Source organism: Cuculus canorus, chromosome 2 (assembly GCF_017976375.1).
Source record: "Cuculus canorus isolate bCucCan1 chromosome 2, bCucCan1.pri, whole genome shotgun sequence".
In the NCBI taxonomy this organism is placed as follows: domain Eukaryota; kingdom Metazoa; phylum Chordata; class Aves; order Cuculiformes; family Cuculidae; genus Cuculus; species Cuculus canorus.
This window is the reverse complement of record NC_071402.1, coordinates 115,694,715-115,713,657: the sequence shown is the minus strand read 5'-3', so window position 1 is coordinate 115,713,657 and position 18,943 is coordinate 115,694,715. Positions and strand designations below refer to the sequence as shown.

The following is an 18,943-nucleotide window of genomic DNA, read 5'->3' as shown; positions in this document are numbered from 1 at the left end:
GTCTTGAGAGCTGAGAGAAGCCCCTTCTACAGGCTACCACCTTTATTTCTCATAGGGCAGCAATAAAAAGAGTGCCTTAAGGCAGGATTTTGCTCCTGCAAGCCATGCATCTCCTTACCAGGCATAGTAAATCATGGAAGATTAAACTGGCGAACAAAACTGCTGAACTAGAAGATTGTACATTGAGTACGAAGAGATGTTCCAAGTAGTAAAACACAACTTATCAAATTCAGACAGCAACTCAGAAAGAGATGGTACAGAAAGAAAATATAGGCTGTGTGACCTTGTTATCCACTGTGTCCTTGCAGTGAATGCCCTTTCTGCCTGGGCTTGTAGAACTTCTGTGCACTGCAGCCTGAATCAAAAATCTACACAACCCTCTCCAGACCAACATGAAACCTTTATCTTCTTTCAGTCATCACAGAGATGCTTATTCCTAATGCTTTACTTTGACACTTCTTCTGAAATAGCTCTGTGAGTCTCTTTTATACCTCTGGAATACGTGTGGTCTGGTCGTGTATCACTGGTTTTATTTAAACTCCACCTGGATTTTTTAGGAAGTTACAAAATCCAGTTATAATCATAGCAAAAGGCAGTCTTACAGGTTTTCAGAACTACTGCAGGAAACCACCCAGCAGTCTTAAGAAAAAAGGGTCAACAGCTGCTGTCAAAACCCTGCAAATGTGAAAAATGTAGCATTGCTTTAATTTGCTATAAAATTGTAAAAAGACTCCTCAGGGAGCAGATAAACGGCCATATTACTTGTCAGTCCTGTTTTATAATGATCACTTACACAAGCATCCATTATCACTCCAGTAGCTGGAGAGTGTCAATGACATTAGCGAAGGGAATGCTTTAAAAAAATAAAAGCATGACACCAGTCTGTACACACAAGCTATGCTTCCTGCCTTTGAAGCAAAACCATATTTTAACCACTATTATTTTAGTATCTTTCTATTGCTTTCAGCCCTGCATGTCACCACATCAAAACAGGAATGAGCTGCAGGTTCCAACTTGCCTTATACAACAGCCTCTAAGAAGTGCGAGATCGCTACAAGTGGCTTTGCAAAAATTACAACACGTGTTTAAGGTGGTTTTCAACACCACAGAACGCAGTTTAGTGTAGGCTCCATGAGCTGGTCACATAACTGGGAGGAAGGTAGCTCTACCACCACAGTGCTCTGTCCTACCTAATTAGCCCTGAAACCTCTGGACCTTTACTCGACCCACTTCACAATGCTCACGTAAGGAAAGGGTGATGCTGTCTAATGTGACACTGCTTTGCATAGTATAAATAAACCCTAATTTTGCTTATAGATTCCATTTTATTAGTGATGATGAAAGGGACAATCATGTAGAAACTGTGTAGAAGTCAATCAGTTGGCAATGAACATGAGGAATACTTTTGTGGGGATGTTTCAACAGTCATTTTGGAGAACTGAATTTAATTTTAGAAGCACACATTCTTTATGCCAGATATTTCACACTACTGTCTGTTGAGCTGCAGAAGTGTCTAGAGCAACTAGAAATACTTATTTTCCTTAGAACAGGATTTTATTGAATTTAACCACCCAATCTTAACTCTGTAGAGAAATGCAAAAGTTCAGATACTGGCTGCCTCAGTTCCAGTTGGAGCAGAACAAGTAGATGCCTGTGAAGTCTGCATTCTCCAGTTCTGAACTTATCTTGGAAGCTGAGCATTTTCAGAAGAAGAACCATGCCCTTGATTCTTGTAATAATGTTTTGCAATAGATCACACAGGAAGTGCTGTTTCCTATTTTCAGATATAGGGCTTATCTATGAGTTTGTCCACAAAGAAGACACAGTCAGACAAAAGAAGCTTGAAAAACCAGTAAGTAGCTACATTTTTTTCCTTTTTTACATATTACTGTGCATATACAGATATAGATTCACTCAGTGGGAAAGTATATGAGCCTAGTGACAGTGGCAGCAGAGCTACCATTCCAGCAAAGACACTATCTTTAAGAACGATTGGGTCTTGTATCTAGCTTACAACTTAGTATAAGGCTAAATGTGAGAGTAGAGAGTTAAACTAGATAAATGGTGCAGAAAATTATAATCTTTTTAGTCCTAGAAACTTATTTGGTCTTGGTTTTGAAACTGTTGCAGGAGGTCAGTATCTTGGAAAAGTATTCTTCTAAGGATATAAACTGATCAGACAAGGAATCCTTCATACTTAATCTAACCTCTCCAAACCTAAGCCACATCTTGCTCTATGAGATGCAGATGTCCTTCATCACTATCTTATCATATGGTTTCTTTACATTATTCAAACATTCAGTATGTTAAAGGTGTTTCATTATCATGCTATGAAGGGATATGTCCCTTGGGATTGATTCCTCTTCTTGATGTGATTTCCCTGAGCGACCTCATTAGAAAGCCTGTACTCTGTATGTAATAAATATCAGTCACTATCTGGTCTGCAATTTTGGTTAATGAGGTTTTACATGGATAAAATTTATCACTACAGACTGGAATTGTACCATTCTCACACATAAGGAGAGGTGAGCTCCTCTGCTTGGCTAAATGAGAGTTGCCTCTTGGGTATTAGCAAAAAAGCTACGATAGCCGAAGGCTATATGTTTTTGGGAGTTTGACATTTTGTTGTATTTCCTTTTTTCAGTATATTAAATATGCAGCTGTAGCAATGTTTGCTTTCATGGGTGAACTGCACTCTCATTTGCAGGGAACAGTTGGCAGTGCCAAAGCAGTGGGCTTGAACTTCTCTGTATGGAGACCCTTCGAGCAATAACGTGACAGGAGCATGACCCTATGACATATGTCAGCAATCTCCACTCCATACTCTTATCCTTCTTTTTCTTACTGAAGTTAATCCCTAAAATGGTTGTGACTATAACTTTTGTTCAAATTACTCTGAATTCCATGTTTTGTCTGAAGCAGTTTAAACAGAGAAACTGAAAAAAAGGTAGAGGTGCTAGTACAGGACGTAGCCTACACAAGAGAAGAGGCCTCTTACACATATAGTCATGATTTGAAGGAAGACATTTAACAGCTGTCTCAAGTTTCTCTTTCTCAGAGTGGTTATGCTACTGTTTTACTGTACATTTATCTAAGTAACAATACCTCCTACTTCTTTTGTCTTGCAACCACATAGACTGACTCTATTTGCAGAAAAGCTCAGAATTTTTGCAAGACTGTCTTTGTGGTTTTGGTAGAGAATGACAACAACTGTATCCTGAAGGTTCACCCTGAATTAAAGACTGTTGTTTCCAGTCCAGAGCATTTTTTCCTTGAGAGTTCTTCGGGGATGAAAACAATCTCATCAGTTAGGAGGCAAACAATTCTGAAGAGACGTTTCTAATGCTCAGCTGTTATAAGAGAGGAAGAGGTTTCCCGAGTGAGGCTTAATCGTGGAAGGGACTCTCTTTCCCCAGTCATATCCTGCAATGAAATCCTGTGGTCACTGTCATATGAAAAGATACATTTGAGGGAAAATATCGGCTCAGAGTTTTACATAGAGCAGTACATTACACTTCTACCTTTTCCTTCAGCTTTCTTGGTAACTCAAGAAAAGTACTTCTATGCTTGCTTCCCAAGATGTCTTTTGTATCTCTGCACAGTGTTCTCTCTAGTTTTGCTTGTCCTCAGAGTCCTTCTGGAAATTCAAAGGCAGGCAAAGTTAAAGAGATAGAGCTGTTAGCAGGAAATATTGGGCACCTCTCTTGCAACACCTGCTCAGCGTATAGGGTATTAATTTTCTTCATTTAAGTTTCATTTTTAGTCAGTGCTACGTTGTACTTCTCTCTTTTCACAAAAGTGCCCTAGATGCTGCTGACACATACTTTTAAGCTGAATACAGTCATCAAGCAATTTCTTTTTCTATATGACAAACACTGCTACTTGTCTAAAGGAGGAGAGTGAGGACAGCAGGAGTGTTACTTATTCATACATAGCGAAAGAGAAACTTAGATCATAAAAAGATCATAAAAATCATGTCTTAGAACTTTGGGGGTAATTCATCTTGAAAGAAGCAGCTCAATTAATGCATGGATGCTCTTCTAACTTGTAGTTATCAAATGTTCTGATTTCTGTGAGGAAACTTTGTCCAAATCCCCTTTAGGGCACAGTGGACTCATTGAGCTGTGACAGCTGCCATCCCTGAACAAGTCAGTGTAGCAACTCAGGAGCCTCTCTGCTTGAATTACTTAAACATAGAAATGTCCAATAGACATACCAGGATCTAGACACTTCTATAGCTAAAAGTGACACGCTATAGATAACAGCTAATACTCAAGAGCTAGCGAGGCTTCTCTCAAAGCAGCTGAAATATAGAAAACTGACATGCTTTGGAGCTACATCCTCATTACAAGAATCCGTGGTGTTGCAGGAAGTGCAGCTTTGTTAAAACTTAAAAGAAATGAAATAACATTTATTTTGGCTTACAACATTACAATTATTAAGAAAATAAAGTTTTCTCCCATCCAAGCTCCACTCTCTCCTTGGGCTGCAGGTGTTTGGCCCAGGGCTAGGTCACACTTCACTGTATCCAACTTCTGGGAGACACAGAACATAACCAGTCCTCTAAGGGGAAATGAGAGCCTCTTATTGGACTGCTCATACATTTAGATGCTTTTGCATGACAAGCACACAGGATAAATTAGAAGGGAAGGAGGGCACCAAAGAGAAAATTCTCCTTCTCTTATATTTCTACCTTAGGTTTCATTCTGTTGCCAGCTTTTGCAGAAATTGTCCAGAACTTCTCTTAGCAACTGAAACTATTCTGTGCATGCAGAAACAGAGAGTGTAGGCAGGGCAGGACAGTGGGCACTGATGGCCACATGCAGTCCACAAAGTAAACGAGAAAGCTATGCAGATGAAAATCATTAAGACTTCCTGAATACTCGTTTATAATTTTGGAAGGAAAGTAAAAGGGAAATAAGCCAAATAAACACAAGTTCCCAAATCAGAATCTCTCAGAAAAGCCCATTTTTACTTATAGCACGAGAGCAGATAAAACCTGGAGATCTCTTTGCTGATGCATTATTTCTGAAGGTTCGTGCTTAGGTCGTTTTAGAGCCAAACCCAGACTTCTTGTCAGCTTCTGTAGAGGATTTTAATTTCTGTATGAAGACAGAAATTGGAAAAATGGTTAAAGAAAAATGAAAAAGAAAAAAAGCAAACAAGTGTTTCCAAGAGAATTTGTGAGCCAGATCAGATTTCTAAGGCTCTTTGTGATTAACATTGCTTGTGTGGAAAACAAAAAGAATTTTTTTAGAAAGCATTTCAGAAAATATTTTAATATTTTGTACTTGTTGTGAAGAGAAGGATCTGATTTCTCACTCATGCAAATGCTCGGAGATTTCCCATCAGGTCATAGACAGTGAACAAAACAAGTACAGTACGTGCTGTCTTTCTAGGCAGCATAAACATAAATCGTACAGGGCAGGAGCTCAGTTTTGATACTGGGAGGGCTGAGATGGACTTAGTTTTCTTCACAGGAGCCTTTATGGTGCTATGTATTAGATTTGTGACCACAGCTGGAACAGATGCCCAAACTGATCAACAGGATATTCTATGCCATACAACAGCATGCTCTGTAATAAAACCGGGAAGTTTTTCCAAAGTAGGCGTTGCTTGGTGGGAGGTGGCAAGTATTTGCCCCTGTGTCATCTCTTTCGGGGTTTTTTTTCTGTTTCCATTGCTTATTCAACTGTCTTTGTTTCAAGATTTCTTGCTTTTGTTCTTCTGATTCTCTCCCCTACACTGCTGTAGAGGGAGGGAGGGAGTGCCAAGATGCGAGCCTAGCTGCCAGCTGGAGTCAGCCCGTCACAGGAGATAAGACTCTGGTAGCAAGAGAAACTAATCTGGAGGGAATCAATTATCTTTAGTTCTGTTACTCCCACAATTAGTTTCTGTTTAAGTCCCAAACTAGATTGAAAAAATATTACTTTCTTTGTATATATACAAAGATTCAATAAGGCTAAGTGTACTAGGGAAGGTTTAGATTGGATATTAGGAAAAATTTGTTCACTGAAAGTGTTGTCAAGTATTGGAACAGGCTGCCCAGAGAAATGGTTGAATCTTGGACCCTGCAGATATTTAAAAGACATGCATATGTGGCTTTTAGGTGGCGGACATGGTAGTGTTAGGATTATGGTTGGACTTGATGACCTTAAGGGTCTTTTCCAAAGCAAATATTCTACAATTCTATACGTGTATGAGTATATATATGTGCGTGTGTAAATTTGTGCATATGCACACACAAAGTGTTTTAACACTGTGTACTCAATAAAATTTGTTCATGAAGATTATTTGTTTTACATACATAATAAGTGAGATAAAGACCCAGATTAAAAGTAGGTTTTCTGAATCCTGAACCATCTGAAATTACTTACTGGGAACTAATCCTTTCCTCAAAAAGCTGAGTAGGCTGACACAAGCTTAAGATGCTTCAGGGATTTCACATGCTACAGCTCAGAATGGCTAAGCATGTAATTAAACTCAGCTTCTACCAAAAGGCCTCCCTATGCACCCTTCTAGCCACAGGCTGTGTTTCTTTAGCTATGTTTCGTCTTGCAGAACTCAAGTGCAGAGAGAATGAAGCGGTGGTTTTGAGAATGTGGTCCCTGCAAAAGGCGTCTGCAATCACACGGCATAGACCCTGCCATTGAAAGACGTGTATGGCTGGGCTGCAAGCAGGAAAAGAGCAAACACAGCTGTACTACGTGAGTGGTCAGGATTCACAAAGCAAACTAGGGCAGATGCGCTACCAGAAGCCTTCTGTGTTGAGAGCAGTCTGGTGCTTTAGTCATGAGAATGAGCATGAAATTGCTAGAAAAAAACAGATTTCAAAACCATCAACCTGCTATGTGCAGCCACCAATCTACCACAAAGTGCCTGAAAAAAGTAGTCATGATGACACAGGAAGAAAGAGCAGTCTTTTTGCCAAAGAGCATTTAGCTCTGTTTGGGTGGCTACCAAAAACATTGAAAAGTAAGTGATCAGGAAGAACATTTGGTCCCTCTGACATCCATCTTCACAAAATCCTCTTCATGCCTTCTCATGGGACAAGTAGGAAATCTTCCCTTTTCTCCAGAGGTCTGGGAGAAGACAGATTTCCTCAGCTATTTGGAGACGAAATTACACAAAGCTCTGCTTCTGCATCTGGCTCACAGTCCTAGCAGTAATTAACCAGTCTAGACTTTGGAGGTCCTGATCCACGATAGCAGAACAGCTACGAAAATAAGGAATCAAAATATTTTCATCCTCAAGCACTGGGGAGGTCTATTCATTGACAGCAAGATGCCACAACACATACAGGTCTTCTAGGCCATGTTGATAGCACCTTTTAGGCCATTTGCTAAGGTGTCTGACTATCCATTCTTCCTACAGGAACAGCCACCACTTGCCTTCCAGAGCTACCTACAACCAGCATGTTTCCATGATATACGCCTGGCCCAGGCTCTGTAAAGGATATTGAGTTTGCCACTTCAGCCTAGACCAACACTGCCAACTTGCTGCTCTGCAACACCCAGGACAGCAGGTCCACCAGGTGGGTATGTTATGCACTGTGCAAAGGTCTTTTCTACACCTCCGATGACCTGATCCCCAGAGGCGTTAAGGCCCCCAGGAAGTCATGAACAACCCAAACAAGCATCGAACAAGCATTGATTTATCCATGTCACAGTGCCTTTGCAGGCACTGGTTTACACCTTGCCAGTGCCTGGTCCTTTTTGGCTGAGGGCTACACTATGGGCTGGCACGATGAGGAGGTAGCCATGTGCCAAGGAGAAGCATTGCTACATGCTATGTGCCAGCCGCTGTGCTTTCCTGTTGCTGGCTTGCTGGCTTGCTCTGCCCCTTTGGAAAGCTACTGCTGAGCACAACAGCCCTGAACGACCCACTGCTCAGGCTAAATTCATCATTCCTCTGCTTCTGGTTGGGTGGTCAGGCAGCTGACAGGGTATACGCAGGAGGAGAAAGGCACCAGGCAGCACACACGTGGGAAATGACACGCAGCACACTTCCAACATGCAGAAACGTGATTCCACTGGTATGGGTGGGTTTCCTGGGAGCTCTGCAATTTCATCCTCTTCCACACATTGACATGGTAATGCTTATGTGCTCAACAGCAAAAAGCACTCCAGATGAAGACGTCAGCATGTTTCCTTCTCACTGCCAAGCGTGGAGTTTCCTCGAGTTTAACATCCTTTTCTTCCTTTCCAGACCAACACACCATGGAAAACCAGACTACAGACTATGCTGACATGCCACTAACAACAGAATTTGACTACGGTGATTCAGCGCCATGCCAGCGAACGGAGGAAAAGCACTTTGCAGCAACACTTTTACCTCCACTGTATTCTTTGGTGGTGATATTTGGCCTCATAGGCAACATGCTTGTTGTCCTCATCCTGGTAAAATACAAGAGATTGAAGAGCATGACCGACATCTACCTGCTCAATTTGGCAATTTCTGATTTGCTGTTTATATTTTCTCTCCCTTTTTGGGCTTATTATGCTGTTCATGACTGGATTTTGGGGGATGCACTGTGCAAAATTCTGTCAGGTGTCTACCTCCTTGGCTTTTACAGCGGGATCTTTTTCATAATCCTGCTGACCCTAGACAGGTATCTGGCCATAGTGCACGCAGTGTTTGCTTTAAAAGCCAGAACAGCTACCTACGGCATCCTCACCAGTGCTGTCACTTGGGCTATTGCTATGTTTGCTTCTGTCCCCGCTATAGTATTTCACAAAATTCAAAAGGAACATTCACATTATACTTGCAGTGCTCATTATCCCAGTCATGCCGTCACAACTTGGAAGTACTCCTTTATTTTAAAGCTGAACATTCTGGGATTTGTTGTTCCAATTCTCATTATGATTTTCAGTTACTCGCAGATTCTAAAAATACTATCGAGATGCAAGAATGAGAAAAAACAGAAAGCAGTCAGACTTATTTTTGTGATCATGATTGTCTACTTCATCTTCTGGACACCGTACCATATTTCTTCTTTTTTGCATACATTCCAAAATTCACTTTTCACCCCAACTTGTGAAATCAATGGTCAACTGGAGAAAGCAATCCAAGTGACAGAAACACTTTCCATGATCCACTGCTGTATCAATCCTGTGATCTATGCATTTGTTGGAGAAAAATTTAGGAAATATCTTTATGCCTTTTTCAGAAAGCATGTTGCAGCCCACCTCTGCAAAAAATGTCCAAATCTTTATCGTGAAAAGTTAGAAAGAGTTAGTTCTGCAGTCACAACCTCCACTGCAGAGCATGACGTCTCTACTGGACTGTAAAAATCATCAAAACATTAGTTAGTAAACATTGCATCACTCTCTTCGCCTTAAGGACTGCCTGACATCACTTAAGATCCGTATGTCAACCACTGCTTGAAATTTGTATGACCTAGTGCTTAACTGTTCCCTGGGGTTACAGCATTTTCCATTCTTAAACTAAGAGAATCAGTGAATTGTCCAGGAACTGTTAACACCATGGTTGGATCATATAAGAGCTTGAATGGGTCCAGAATAGTATGATTCTGTTTCTTGACCCCAGTTCTATCCAACGAACAAATGCTAGTGAGATTTACTGAGAGGAAATACAATATCAAAGAGACTAAGGGTTAATATGTCACCTCACAAGAGCAATTTACTGCTATGTGAACATTTTAAGACAAACACTGGGAGGAAGCTTTGAGAACTGATGTACCTGTTTTGTACTCAGCATTAATGGAACACCTCTTGTAAGTGACTGTATTCTTTCTGCAATGTGGTAAGGCGTTTGATGGGGAGGCTTTTAGTTTTCTTCATTTTTACCCTTACCCCCTATCTTCCCTACATGAATAAAAGATGTTTCCATTAAAAGGAATTTGAAGATGAATACGACACATATCAAGACAATATCTCTCTTCTGATGGGAGAGTTGACTGACCTTTATCTTACTGGGGCCATTTAACCCAAGGGTTTATCTGTTAAATAGTAATGTCATTTCTAAACATAACCCTTTTGACTATAGGCTAAGTTACGGTATTTTGATTTTAGTTCTTTAATTTTGCGCCTACCATACCACTGTTTAGTTGCTAACATTTTGCAAAGCGGGATTTTAATGGGCAACATTGTGATTTATGTGGGTGCAATTTTGCAAGTAACTGTGCACACCAAGTCTACTGACTACACAAGACAATGTTGCACCCTCCAAGAAAACAGGAGCTTGTTTCTGGCAAAGCATATCCCTCCAAGGAACACAGCACTTAACCAAAAAAGCACATCAGCAAAGATCTGCAAGGGCAGAATGAAACTTAGCTGGATATTCATTATTCAAGATTCTGTACAAAAAAAAAATCAAGACCCTATGAAGGATCTTGGAGACCATGAACACAGTACTGAGTGGAGACCTCTCTAGCTCTGGACAGGTAAATCATGTGTGTAGAGGAAGACTTTACATGGCAGATGCTGTATGTTTGTCAGTCTAAGCTCCTGCATGAGAAAAACATGCTCTTCACATACACAGTAAGTCTAATGTTTTGGATACACTTCTAGGCAGGCTGCAGCCTTGGCACTACCAAAGCAGTCAGCTGCAAAGGAAGCAAATCCACTTTGTCTTTCCAGGAGAAGTGTGCCCCTAGCCAATTGGTTCCTCAGTTAGAACTGCATGTTATTGAAGAGTCAAAAGCATTAGTCTACTGGTGTCCTACGGCCATATATTTATGCCATTACTAGGACACACCCTGTAGAAGAAAGTAGCCTTCTAGGGACATGATGTTAGCAAAGAAGAGGAGGGAGGTGCATGGTGGAGAACTTCTTGCTTCAAACTGTCAAGAAGTGCAGGTGGGTGCTCCTGTGCAAGTGAACTGTCCTGCTTTTTTACCCATTTACTTCTAAGGGGAAGTTCGGGCACATATAGCCTTGCTCACCAAAACCTGGAGGGGCAGGTTCAAGTAGCCTCCAGGCAATATAAGGATGCAAGAGAGGATCCTGATTAACATTAGGAATGTGACTCAGATGGTTAAAATAACAGTAAATCGCTTTACAGTGGTCAGTTGTCAGCAGAGAAAAGGAGATGCCTGAGTCAGAAGCAGACTCATGATTTAAATGACCTCCGGGGAAGATTACCTGCCTGACTGAAGAAGGAGTCTGGAAATGCCAGTGTCTTAATTTAGGTATCAGATGCTTTAATCTAGGTGGTGCAAATACTCTTCCTCTTCTAGTTTTATAACATCAAGGCACTGTTTCCATAAGTTGTTAGCTTTTATCCTATCAGCTATTATAACCTGGCCACTACCTTGTGAAGTTAATAGCCACAGGTAGACTAAAGAAAAGACAAAAAACTATCCTCACAATAAACCTGCTTGCTTGGAAATAATATTTTTCCTTTCTTTTTTTTGTAGTTTTTGCTGCACTTAAGTCTAACTACCTTTTTAATATCGAAGCATAAGTTAGTTCAGTGTGACACAAATCCTGATGTAACTGTGATATATCTACTACCATGTTTTATTTCAAATTCATTTCTTGTTGTAATTCCGTTTCATCCTGTTTTCATGTTAATGCAGTGAAATTAATAAAATCTGTGTCTGAAAAGCAATGTATACCCTGTGGCCTATGTTCTCCTAAGCAAAAGGGCATCACCTCTGCTGGCAGTATGCAAATCGCAAAAAGTTGCCACCTCAGACTTAAAGACACTCTCAATACCGCACTCCAGAGAAGCAGAGCAAGCAGAGAACTGTCTGCCCAGCCCATAAGCTACTGGAGCTTGCATGAATTTTATCCACCCACAAGCTTGAAAAGAGTACATTGTAAAAGATTCAGGAAAAGTCTGGAGACACAGATTTTAGACAGGTGAAATTTGACAGGTAGGAGAAACAGGGATGTGTATAGGGGAAGAGGAGAAATAAAGAGTAATTAAAAAATGGAATTCTTAATATTTGGATAAAGGTAGGATTCTCCACAGAGTCCCTGCAGCTAATTTTAGATCTCTCTGCACTGCGTAGAGTGACTCCAGCAAAGTGGTGTGCCTGATTTCCCAAGTTTTACACGTAAGGAATGTTAGGTATATGAAGTTCAGTATGGAAACGTGCTTCTCTTTCACCATGTCATTCTCCCTGTTCTACTATGCCAATTCCTTTTTTTCAGCTTATGATCCACGCATCCTCCTCTCCCCTGCGCACTCTTTTCATCTGTCCACAATGGGATAAGCTAAATTCTATATCCACTGCCTTTGTTTTCTGATTTGCATTTTCGGTTTTTTTGCTGGCAGGAAAACAAACAAACTGAACCTAAAGATTAACTTATTGTTATGCTATGTGCCCAGGCAAGATAAACCTTGATCCTTCCTTGTATCTTTGCACTGAGACAAGCAAGGCTTTAGACAATTTTGTGGCAGATTTTGAGTCTTAATCACTCAAATTTAGTGAGGCACTGTTACCCAGGGAAGTTGTGGATGCCCCATCCCTGGTGGTGTTCAAGGCCAGGTTGGATGGGACCTCAGGCAGCCTGATCTAGTGACAGGGAGATTGGAACTAGATGATCTTTAAAGTCCCTTCCAACTCAAACTATTCTATGAGTCTATAATTCTAAATGTGGCTGCAGCATGGTGTATCTAGAGGCCAAGTAGTCCCAAATTAGGCTAGCAAAACTTCAAGCAGTCTGTTCAAAGTTGGGGGGGGGGGGGGGGGCAGGAGCTGCTCATGGGGAATGTTTAACAAGATCCCCTGTCCCTGTGAAAAAGAACACAAGTCACCTTGGCAAAGAGGTGGGGAAATCTTACGTACGGCAAACAAATGTTCTATCATTCAGGCTCTGCAGGGAAAAGCACTGAGATGAACATAAATCACATATGTAAGAGCTAGAGAAGCTGGCAGACACACGGAAACTGTGCAGTGAACTAAAGGTATGCTATGAACATGGCAAGGCACAGCAGAATTGTAATTACAGCAGAGAAGAAACTATCACAAAGAAGAACCACTGCTGTGCTTGGGAGGCATCTGTGCTGCTCTGGTGAGATATTGAGGAAATGAAAGCAAGCGTTTGAGAGCACAGAAGTAGTACCAGAACACGGGGAAGATTGCCATATAGATCTGTGAATACTCTAAGGCAATTGTTGCTTTACAACAAATGTTGAACAGCTAAGAGGAAATGGCTACAAGTTCAAAATTTTGGGCACTGGATTTCTGAAGAGATAATGCATTGACTGGGCTTTCAGCACGCCTGTGAAGACAATGCCCAGGTGCCATGGCCAAATATCTATGCACAGCTCCTAAATCAATAAGTTTAATTTATGCACAGGATAGGACGGAGTCTGACTTCCCTGTTAGGAGACGTTACTGCCACATGTTCAGAAGCACGTGGGAAAAAATGCCCCATGCAGCAAAAGAAAACTGTTCTTGACTGTCAGGCAGACTTCCTCAGGGGTGAAAGGAAATGTAGCAGAACTACATATATGGTATCAGTGAATGCTGAGCAGTACTCACAACCAACCACCAGATTTATAATCACTGCCATTGGTTAGTCTGGGACAAGTATAAAATGAACAAACATAGAAAGAGGGAAACTTACAGTAGCCATTGCATAGGAATGTTCCAGTCATAAGAGTTTCTTGTTGTTAACCCAGCTGTGACGTTATGGGCACATAGTTTAGATAAGATAAAGGTAAGCAAAGTATAAAGGAAGAGGAGTAGATGAAAATGGATAAGTAGAAATATGTGGTGGCAAAAAACAGAGAGAATGCCTTTATTAGCTTTAACGGAGGCCTTAAGTGATAGGCAGAGTATACTTTAAGCAGAATGTTAAAAGATTTAAGCGAGTAAGAGAGACCCCGAATTATGACGCTCCAAAGTAACTTCCAGTGAAAATTACAAAAGGAATAAATACAAAGGACAAATTTATATGGGATCTTGCTCCAGTTAACAACAAAGAAAAAAAGTGCCAGGAGAATTACATAAGGCTGACCAGGTTAGATGGTACAACAGGCACATATTGCTCATTTTGAAGGTGAATTTTGCTGCTGTTTTCAACTGCTGATGCCTAGTGGCTTTCTCCTCATGGCTACTGTGATTACTGTGGCCTGAGAAGCATTACAACTTAGTAAAATAATAAAACAAATTAAGCTAGCAGAGGAAACAAAACCAAACAAGTACATTCTAGCACATTTAGAATACCAGTAGCCATCAGGCCAAAACAAAGAAGGATGCTTGTCTAGAAAAAAGGGGTGAAGGCACTGATTTGTACCCATATTCTGGTGACACTTGCCTATTAGGACCTGTGTTTAATTAAGAAAATGCAATAGTAGAGGGAAAAAAAATATTATATAAGTTTGTATAACTGCCAAGCAGTTTTGTAATACCTGTGACAGTGCGAGCAATCTCAGTTTGAGTGTTTGAAGTCTGAAATTACTGATCCCGGCAAGGCATTGCCAGGATCTGGAAGAGAGCAGCATTATCAGGTACACAGGCCAATGTGCAGAACCGCACAAACCTTCAAGTGACAATAAGGTTTGCACAACTGTCTACAAGGCTGTATCAGTAGGAGGCTAACCATATGACACTAACAACACAACCTATCATGATACTAGACTTTTTGAATGGAATGAAAACCAAATGGATGGAAGTGAAGGAACTTCTAGGGACGCGATCATGAGGTATGGACAAATACAGACTGCACCTAATCTTTAGCACCCAAAAAACTTTCTCTTTCCTGGGTCCTGGCACATACCTTGTCATTGTACAGACTCTGTCCATCCTTTCTGTGACCTAGTTTTTACTGGAAGAAATTTGGTGTGTGATTTTCCCAGTGTGCCTGATCAAAGGTCCAGGATTTGCATATGCACTTGAGGAGTAATTCTGATTCACAGCTGAGAGAGCCCCAAACAGCACCTCTAGACCTAGAATTTATGTACTATAGATGCACCTGAAAACACCAAAGTGTGAGAATTAAAGGCCTCTGTAAATATGAGATTCTGAGAACTGTAAATATGTGAAATGCATAGCTACTGCTCAAAAGTAAAATCCATTGTACTATGATAACGCCTTCTCTATAAAACAGGTAGCATACACCAGAAGCCTGGATAAAAATGGTAAAAGGAAGCAATGCCTTCTTCATTCTCACAGCAGGAAGAAACACAGCTGGTTCAGTAAGAGCAGCCTGGGTAAAGCCAAAACAAAAATAATACCATGGCAATGGAATTTTACGTGCTGCAATGGATAATTATGTACTTGCAAGATATACAAGAGAGAAACATACAGAAAAGAGAATAATAATAGTGGGGAGATCTTGATCTTACTGTCAGTAAAGAACCATGTGAAGAACTAGAGTTAACTCAGATTAAAAATGCTTGTGTCTTCCAGAGTTTGTTTTTGGAACCTAGCTTCCTTGAGCATGTGAAGTGTGTAAAATGTTGGGGGTTGGGGTTTTTTTACTTGTCTCCATGACAGAACTGTTAGGGTGTGGTGTCTATCATGTTTTCCCGGATTTTCCTCAAAAGAACACACCACACAGATATAAGATTGGGCATGATTGTGCAGTGGCAAAAGATTCTTCAGAAGAACTTGAGAGTCTGTACAAAAAGGGCTGATAAGAACAAACACCCTAAGCAACAAAGTAGTTTTAGATGGATATCTTTATCCAGACTCTTCAAAACAAAGAAATTTAACTACTAATGATGAAATAAGTAAATGCTAATGCCAACCTAATTTGGACATTTTTTTTAATATAACAAGCAATAAAATAAGATATAATTAGGGGAACCAATGGAAAAAGAAACGCGTTTAGTCTGCATTCGCATGTCTTCATTACGCCTCTTCTCCTGATGAAAAGGATGATCTGCTTTGCTGTAGTTATAGACTTTGATGTCTTGTACACTATCACATAGTGTTTCCCTAAGAAGGGTATCTGCCATTCTGTCCTAGGCCTTTTTTTTCCCTCAGGCTTTCTTCTTCAGGTGGGGCAAGTTTGTAATAAATTGAATGGAAACTGTTGCTGCATTTTCAAATTTCTGTACCCATAGTTCTTCTTGATGACATCTGTGTGTCAAACTGGAATGCAAGCATCTTGTATGTGTCCCGGTAGACATTTCAGTGCTGGTGTAGACTTGACAAAAATGATGACATCTCCTTGCAGTATCCCACTTAGGTACTGGGTACTTCAGTGTGATGGCCTGATCACTGTGAAGATGTCTTATATAACCAGATTGATGAATGCAGTTTGACTTGACAGTGTACACAGCTGCACACTTGCCAAGCACATCAACCTGAGCCCCGTGGGTAAGGAATAAAACCCACTACCATTCCAGGAATGTCTATGGAGGGAGTAATAGAATCATACAATCACTAGGTTGGAAAGGACCTACTGGATCCTCAAGTCCAACCATTCCTAACAATCCCTAAACAATGCCCCTCAGCACCTCATCCACCCGTCCTTTAAACACCTCCAGGGAAGGTGACTCAACCACCTCCCTGGGCAGCCTCTGCCAGTGCCCAATGACCCTTTCCGTGAAAAATTTTTTTCTGGATGTCCAGCCTGAACCTCCTCTGGTGGAGCTTGAGGCCATTCCCTCTTGTCCTGTCCCCTGTCACTTGGGAGAAGAGGCCAGCTCCCTCCTCTCCACAACCTCCTTTCAGGTAGGTTGTAGAGTAATAAGGTCTCCCCTCAGCCTCCTCTCCTCCAGGCTAAACAACCCCAGCTCTCTCAGCCACTCATCGTAAGACTTGTTCTCCAGCCCGCTCACCAGCTTCGTTGCTCTTCTCTGGACACGCTCCAAAGCCTCAACATCCTTCTTGTGGTGGGGGACCCCTAACTGAACACAGTATTCAAGGTGCGTTCTCACCAGTGCCAAGTACAGAGGGAGAATAACCTCCCTGGACCTGCTGGTCATGCCGTTTCTGATACAAGCCAAGATGCCATTGGTCTTCTTGGCCACCTGGGCACACTGCTGGCTCATCTTCAGTTGTCTGTCAACCAAGGTCCTTCTCCTCCAGGCACCTTTCTAGCCAGACTTCTCCTAGTCTGTAGCACTGTATAGGGTAATGAGTGTCACACCACTTACCATAACTGTTAGTCACCTCTGAAAGTAAAACCATAATAGGTAAAATACCAAGCTATATCAAATCACTTTTGTTATTGAACAATAGGTTCAATTTCTTGGTAAAATTATGAGCTTGACCTGTAGGTAAAGATTCTTAAAGTCTGCTGAAGCTCATGGCAAGCAGCAACGCACTTTTTCAAAGAGATGCTGGGCAACATATTGAGAAAAACTGAAAAAAATTTACTTGTAACAATGGATGTGCTACTTGCACTGTCCATACCTCAGCGTTGACACGCACGCTAGATGAAGGCAATCGGAAGGCAGCAGTGAGGAGGAGGTGACACAGCAGCAATATGGCTGTCCCAGGCTGGTTTGATGGAGCTTCAGACTGGAGGGAAGGTTGAGTCCTGCAGAGACCCATCAAGGGCAACTGAGGGAAGTAGGGGAGTGGAGAAGAAAATAGAAGAAAGATCTTGTCCTAACAGAACATGCTATCAGCACCACAGTGCCCAGCAAACAGCACAAGGGGCTTAGACTCTGCTTTCAGTATTTAAAAGGGGCCTACAGGAAAGCTGGGGAGAAGCTCTTTATCAGGAAGCAGGATGACGAGGGGTAATGGTTTTAAGCTGAAAGAGGAGAGATTTAGATTAGATATTAGGAAGAAATTTTTTTATTGAGAGGTTGATGAGGCACTGGAACAGGTTGTCCAAAGGAGTTGTGGACGCCTCATCCCTGGAGGCATCTGAGGACAGATGAGGCTATGAGCAACCTGTTCTAGTGGAAGGCACCCCTGCCCATGGCAGACATGTTGGAACTGGGTGATCTTTAAGATCTCTTCCAACCCAAACCATTCTATCATTCTATGACTTGCCCACAGCCACATGCAAGACCTGCTCAAACCTGACTTCCCAGCAGCTCTGCTGATCTGCAGCAGTTGTATAGCTAATTGAACATATCTTGTAAGTCCTGATAACAAAGTCAAGGTCAGGGTGTCCCCTTGTATTTTGGTTCCTAAATGTCACAGGTACTCTCACTTTCTGTGCGGAGATTCTCACTCACCTGTAAGACTCAGCCGGTGTGCACATCAAAGCCATTCCTCTCAGTCAGCTGCTAAAACTGTGAGTAGCAGAGGCCCTCTGTTGGTGTGCGACACCCTCTGCTATCTTACGGTGCTAATCAGAAAATGAAATACCCAGCTACGCTTACTGATCACACTGAGCTATGAGAATGAAACGCTATAAGTAACAAAATCAAACTAGATTAGTAAAGCCCATAAATCTGTGGGAACAAGAGACTGTTTCTGAAGATCAGCCTAGCACATCTCTTAGTTTTAAGTTGTTGATGTTAATGCAAATGTTTGAGATGAGTTTTGTGAGAAAGTAGCTCAGAATCAAAAGTTTAGAGAAAAACAGGCAAGTCCAACAGGAGGTTTGAGACTGTTTCCTCTGTCCATACAATATGGGATCATGAAAGGTTTTAGAATCTCCAGTAGGTTCGGTAGCATGTAATAAACAGTGAAAAATGAAGCAGGCTTCAAAAAGAAATCCTTAAAATGTATGTTAATTTCAATATGTAGACTGTTTAGGAGTTAAACATTGAAAAATAAATTTGATGCAATACCTTGTTTCAGAATGATTATATGATTTTGGTGTAGTGGAAACATTTTCAGAAGCATCTTTTTTCACTGTATAGGTGGTCTAATATAGGCCATCAAGTATGTGTGAACATGGAATACCCTATAATGACCATTAATTTTGATGCTAAGACTCCAGCCTTTAGAGAACTCATTGGAACAGCTGATTAGGAAAGGAAGAGAAAAATCCTATGGAATAAAGACCTGGATTAGTCCCTCATGCAAAATGGAGCTCACAAGGAAAACAGACTGAGCTTTTACCTTTTTACTATCTCCTCATCCCCCTGGCCGTGAAATCTGAGA

General features: G+C 41.3%; 1 protein-coding gene across 1 annotated transcript; it reads left to right on the top strand.

Moving 5' to 3' along the window:
* Window positions 1–7,355: 7,355 nt before the first annotated feature.
* Window positions 7,356–11,553, top strand: LOC104067619 (C-C chemokine receptor type 5). Its single transcript, XM_054058741.1, has 2 exons — window positions 7,356–7,534; window positions 8,209–11,553. Exon 2 carries the CDS (start codon window positions 8,220–8,222, stop codon window positions 9,288–9,290), a length of 1,071 nt encoding a protein of 356 aa, XP_053914716.1. The 5' UTR covers window positions 7,356–7,534; window positions 8,209–8,219; the 3' UTR covers window positions 9,291–11,553.
* Window positions 11,554–18,943: the final 7,390 nt, after the last annotated feature.

What these genes read in the sequence shown, in the direction of transcription:
- LOC104067619 (XM_054058741.1), top strand. Translation starts at nt 8,220, where the DNA reads ATGGAAAACCAGACTACAGACTATGCTGACATGCCACTAACAACAGAA.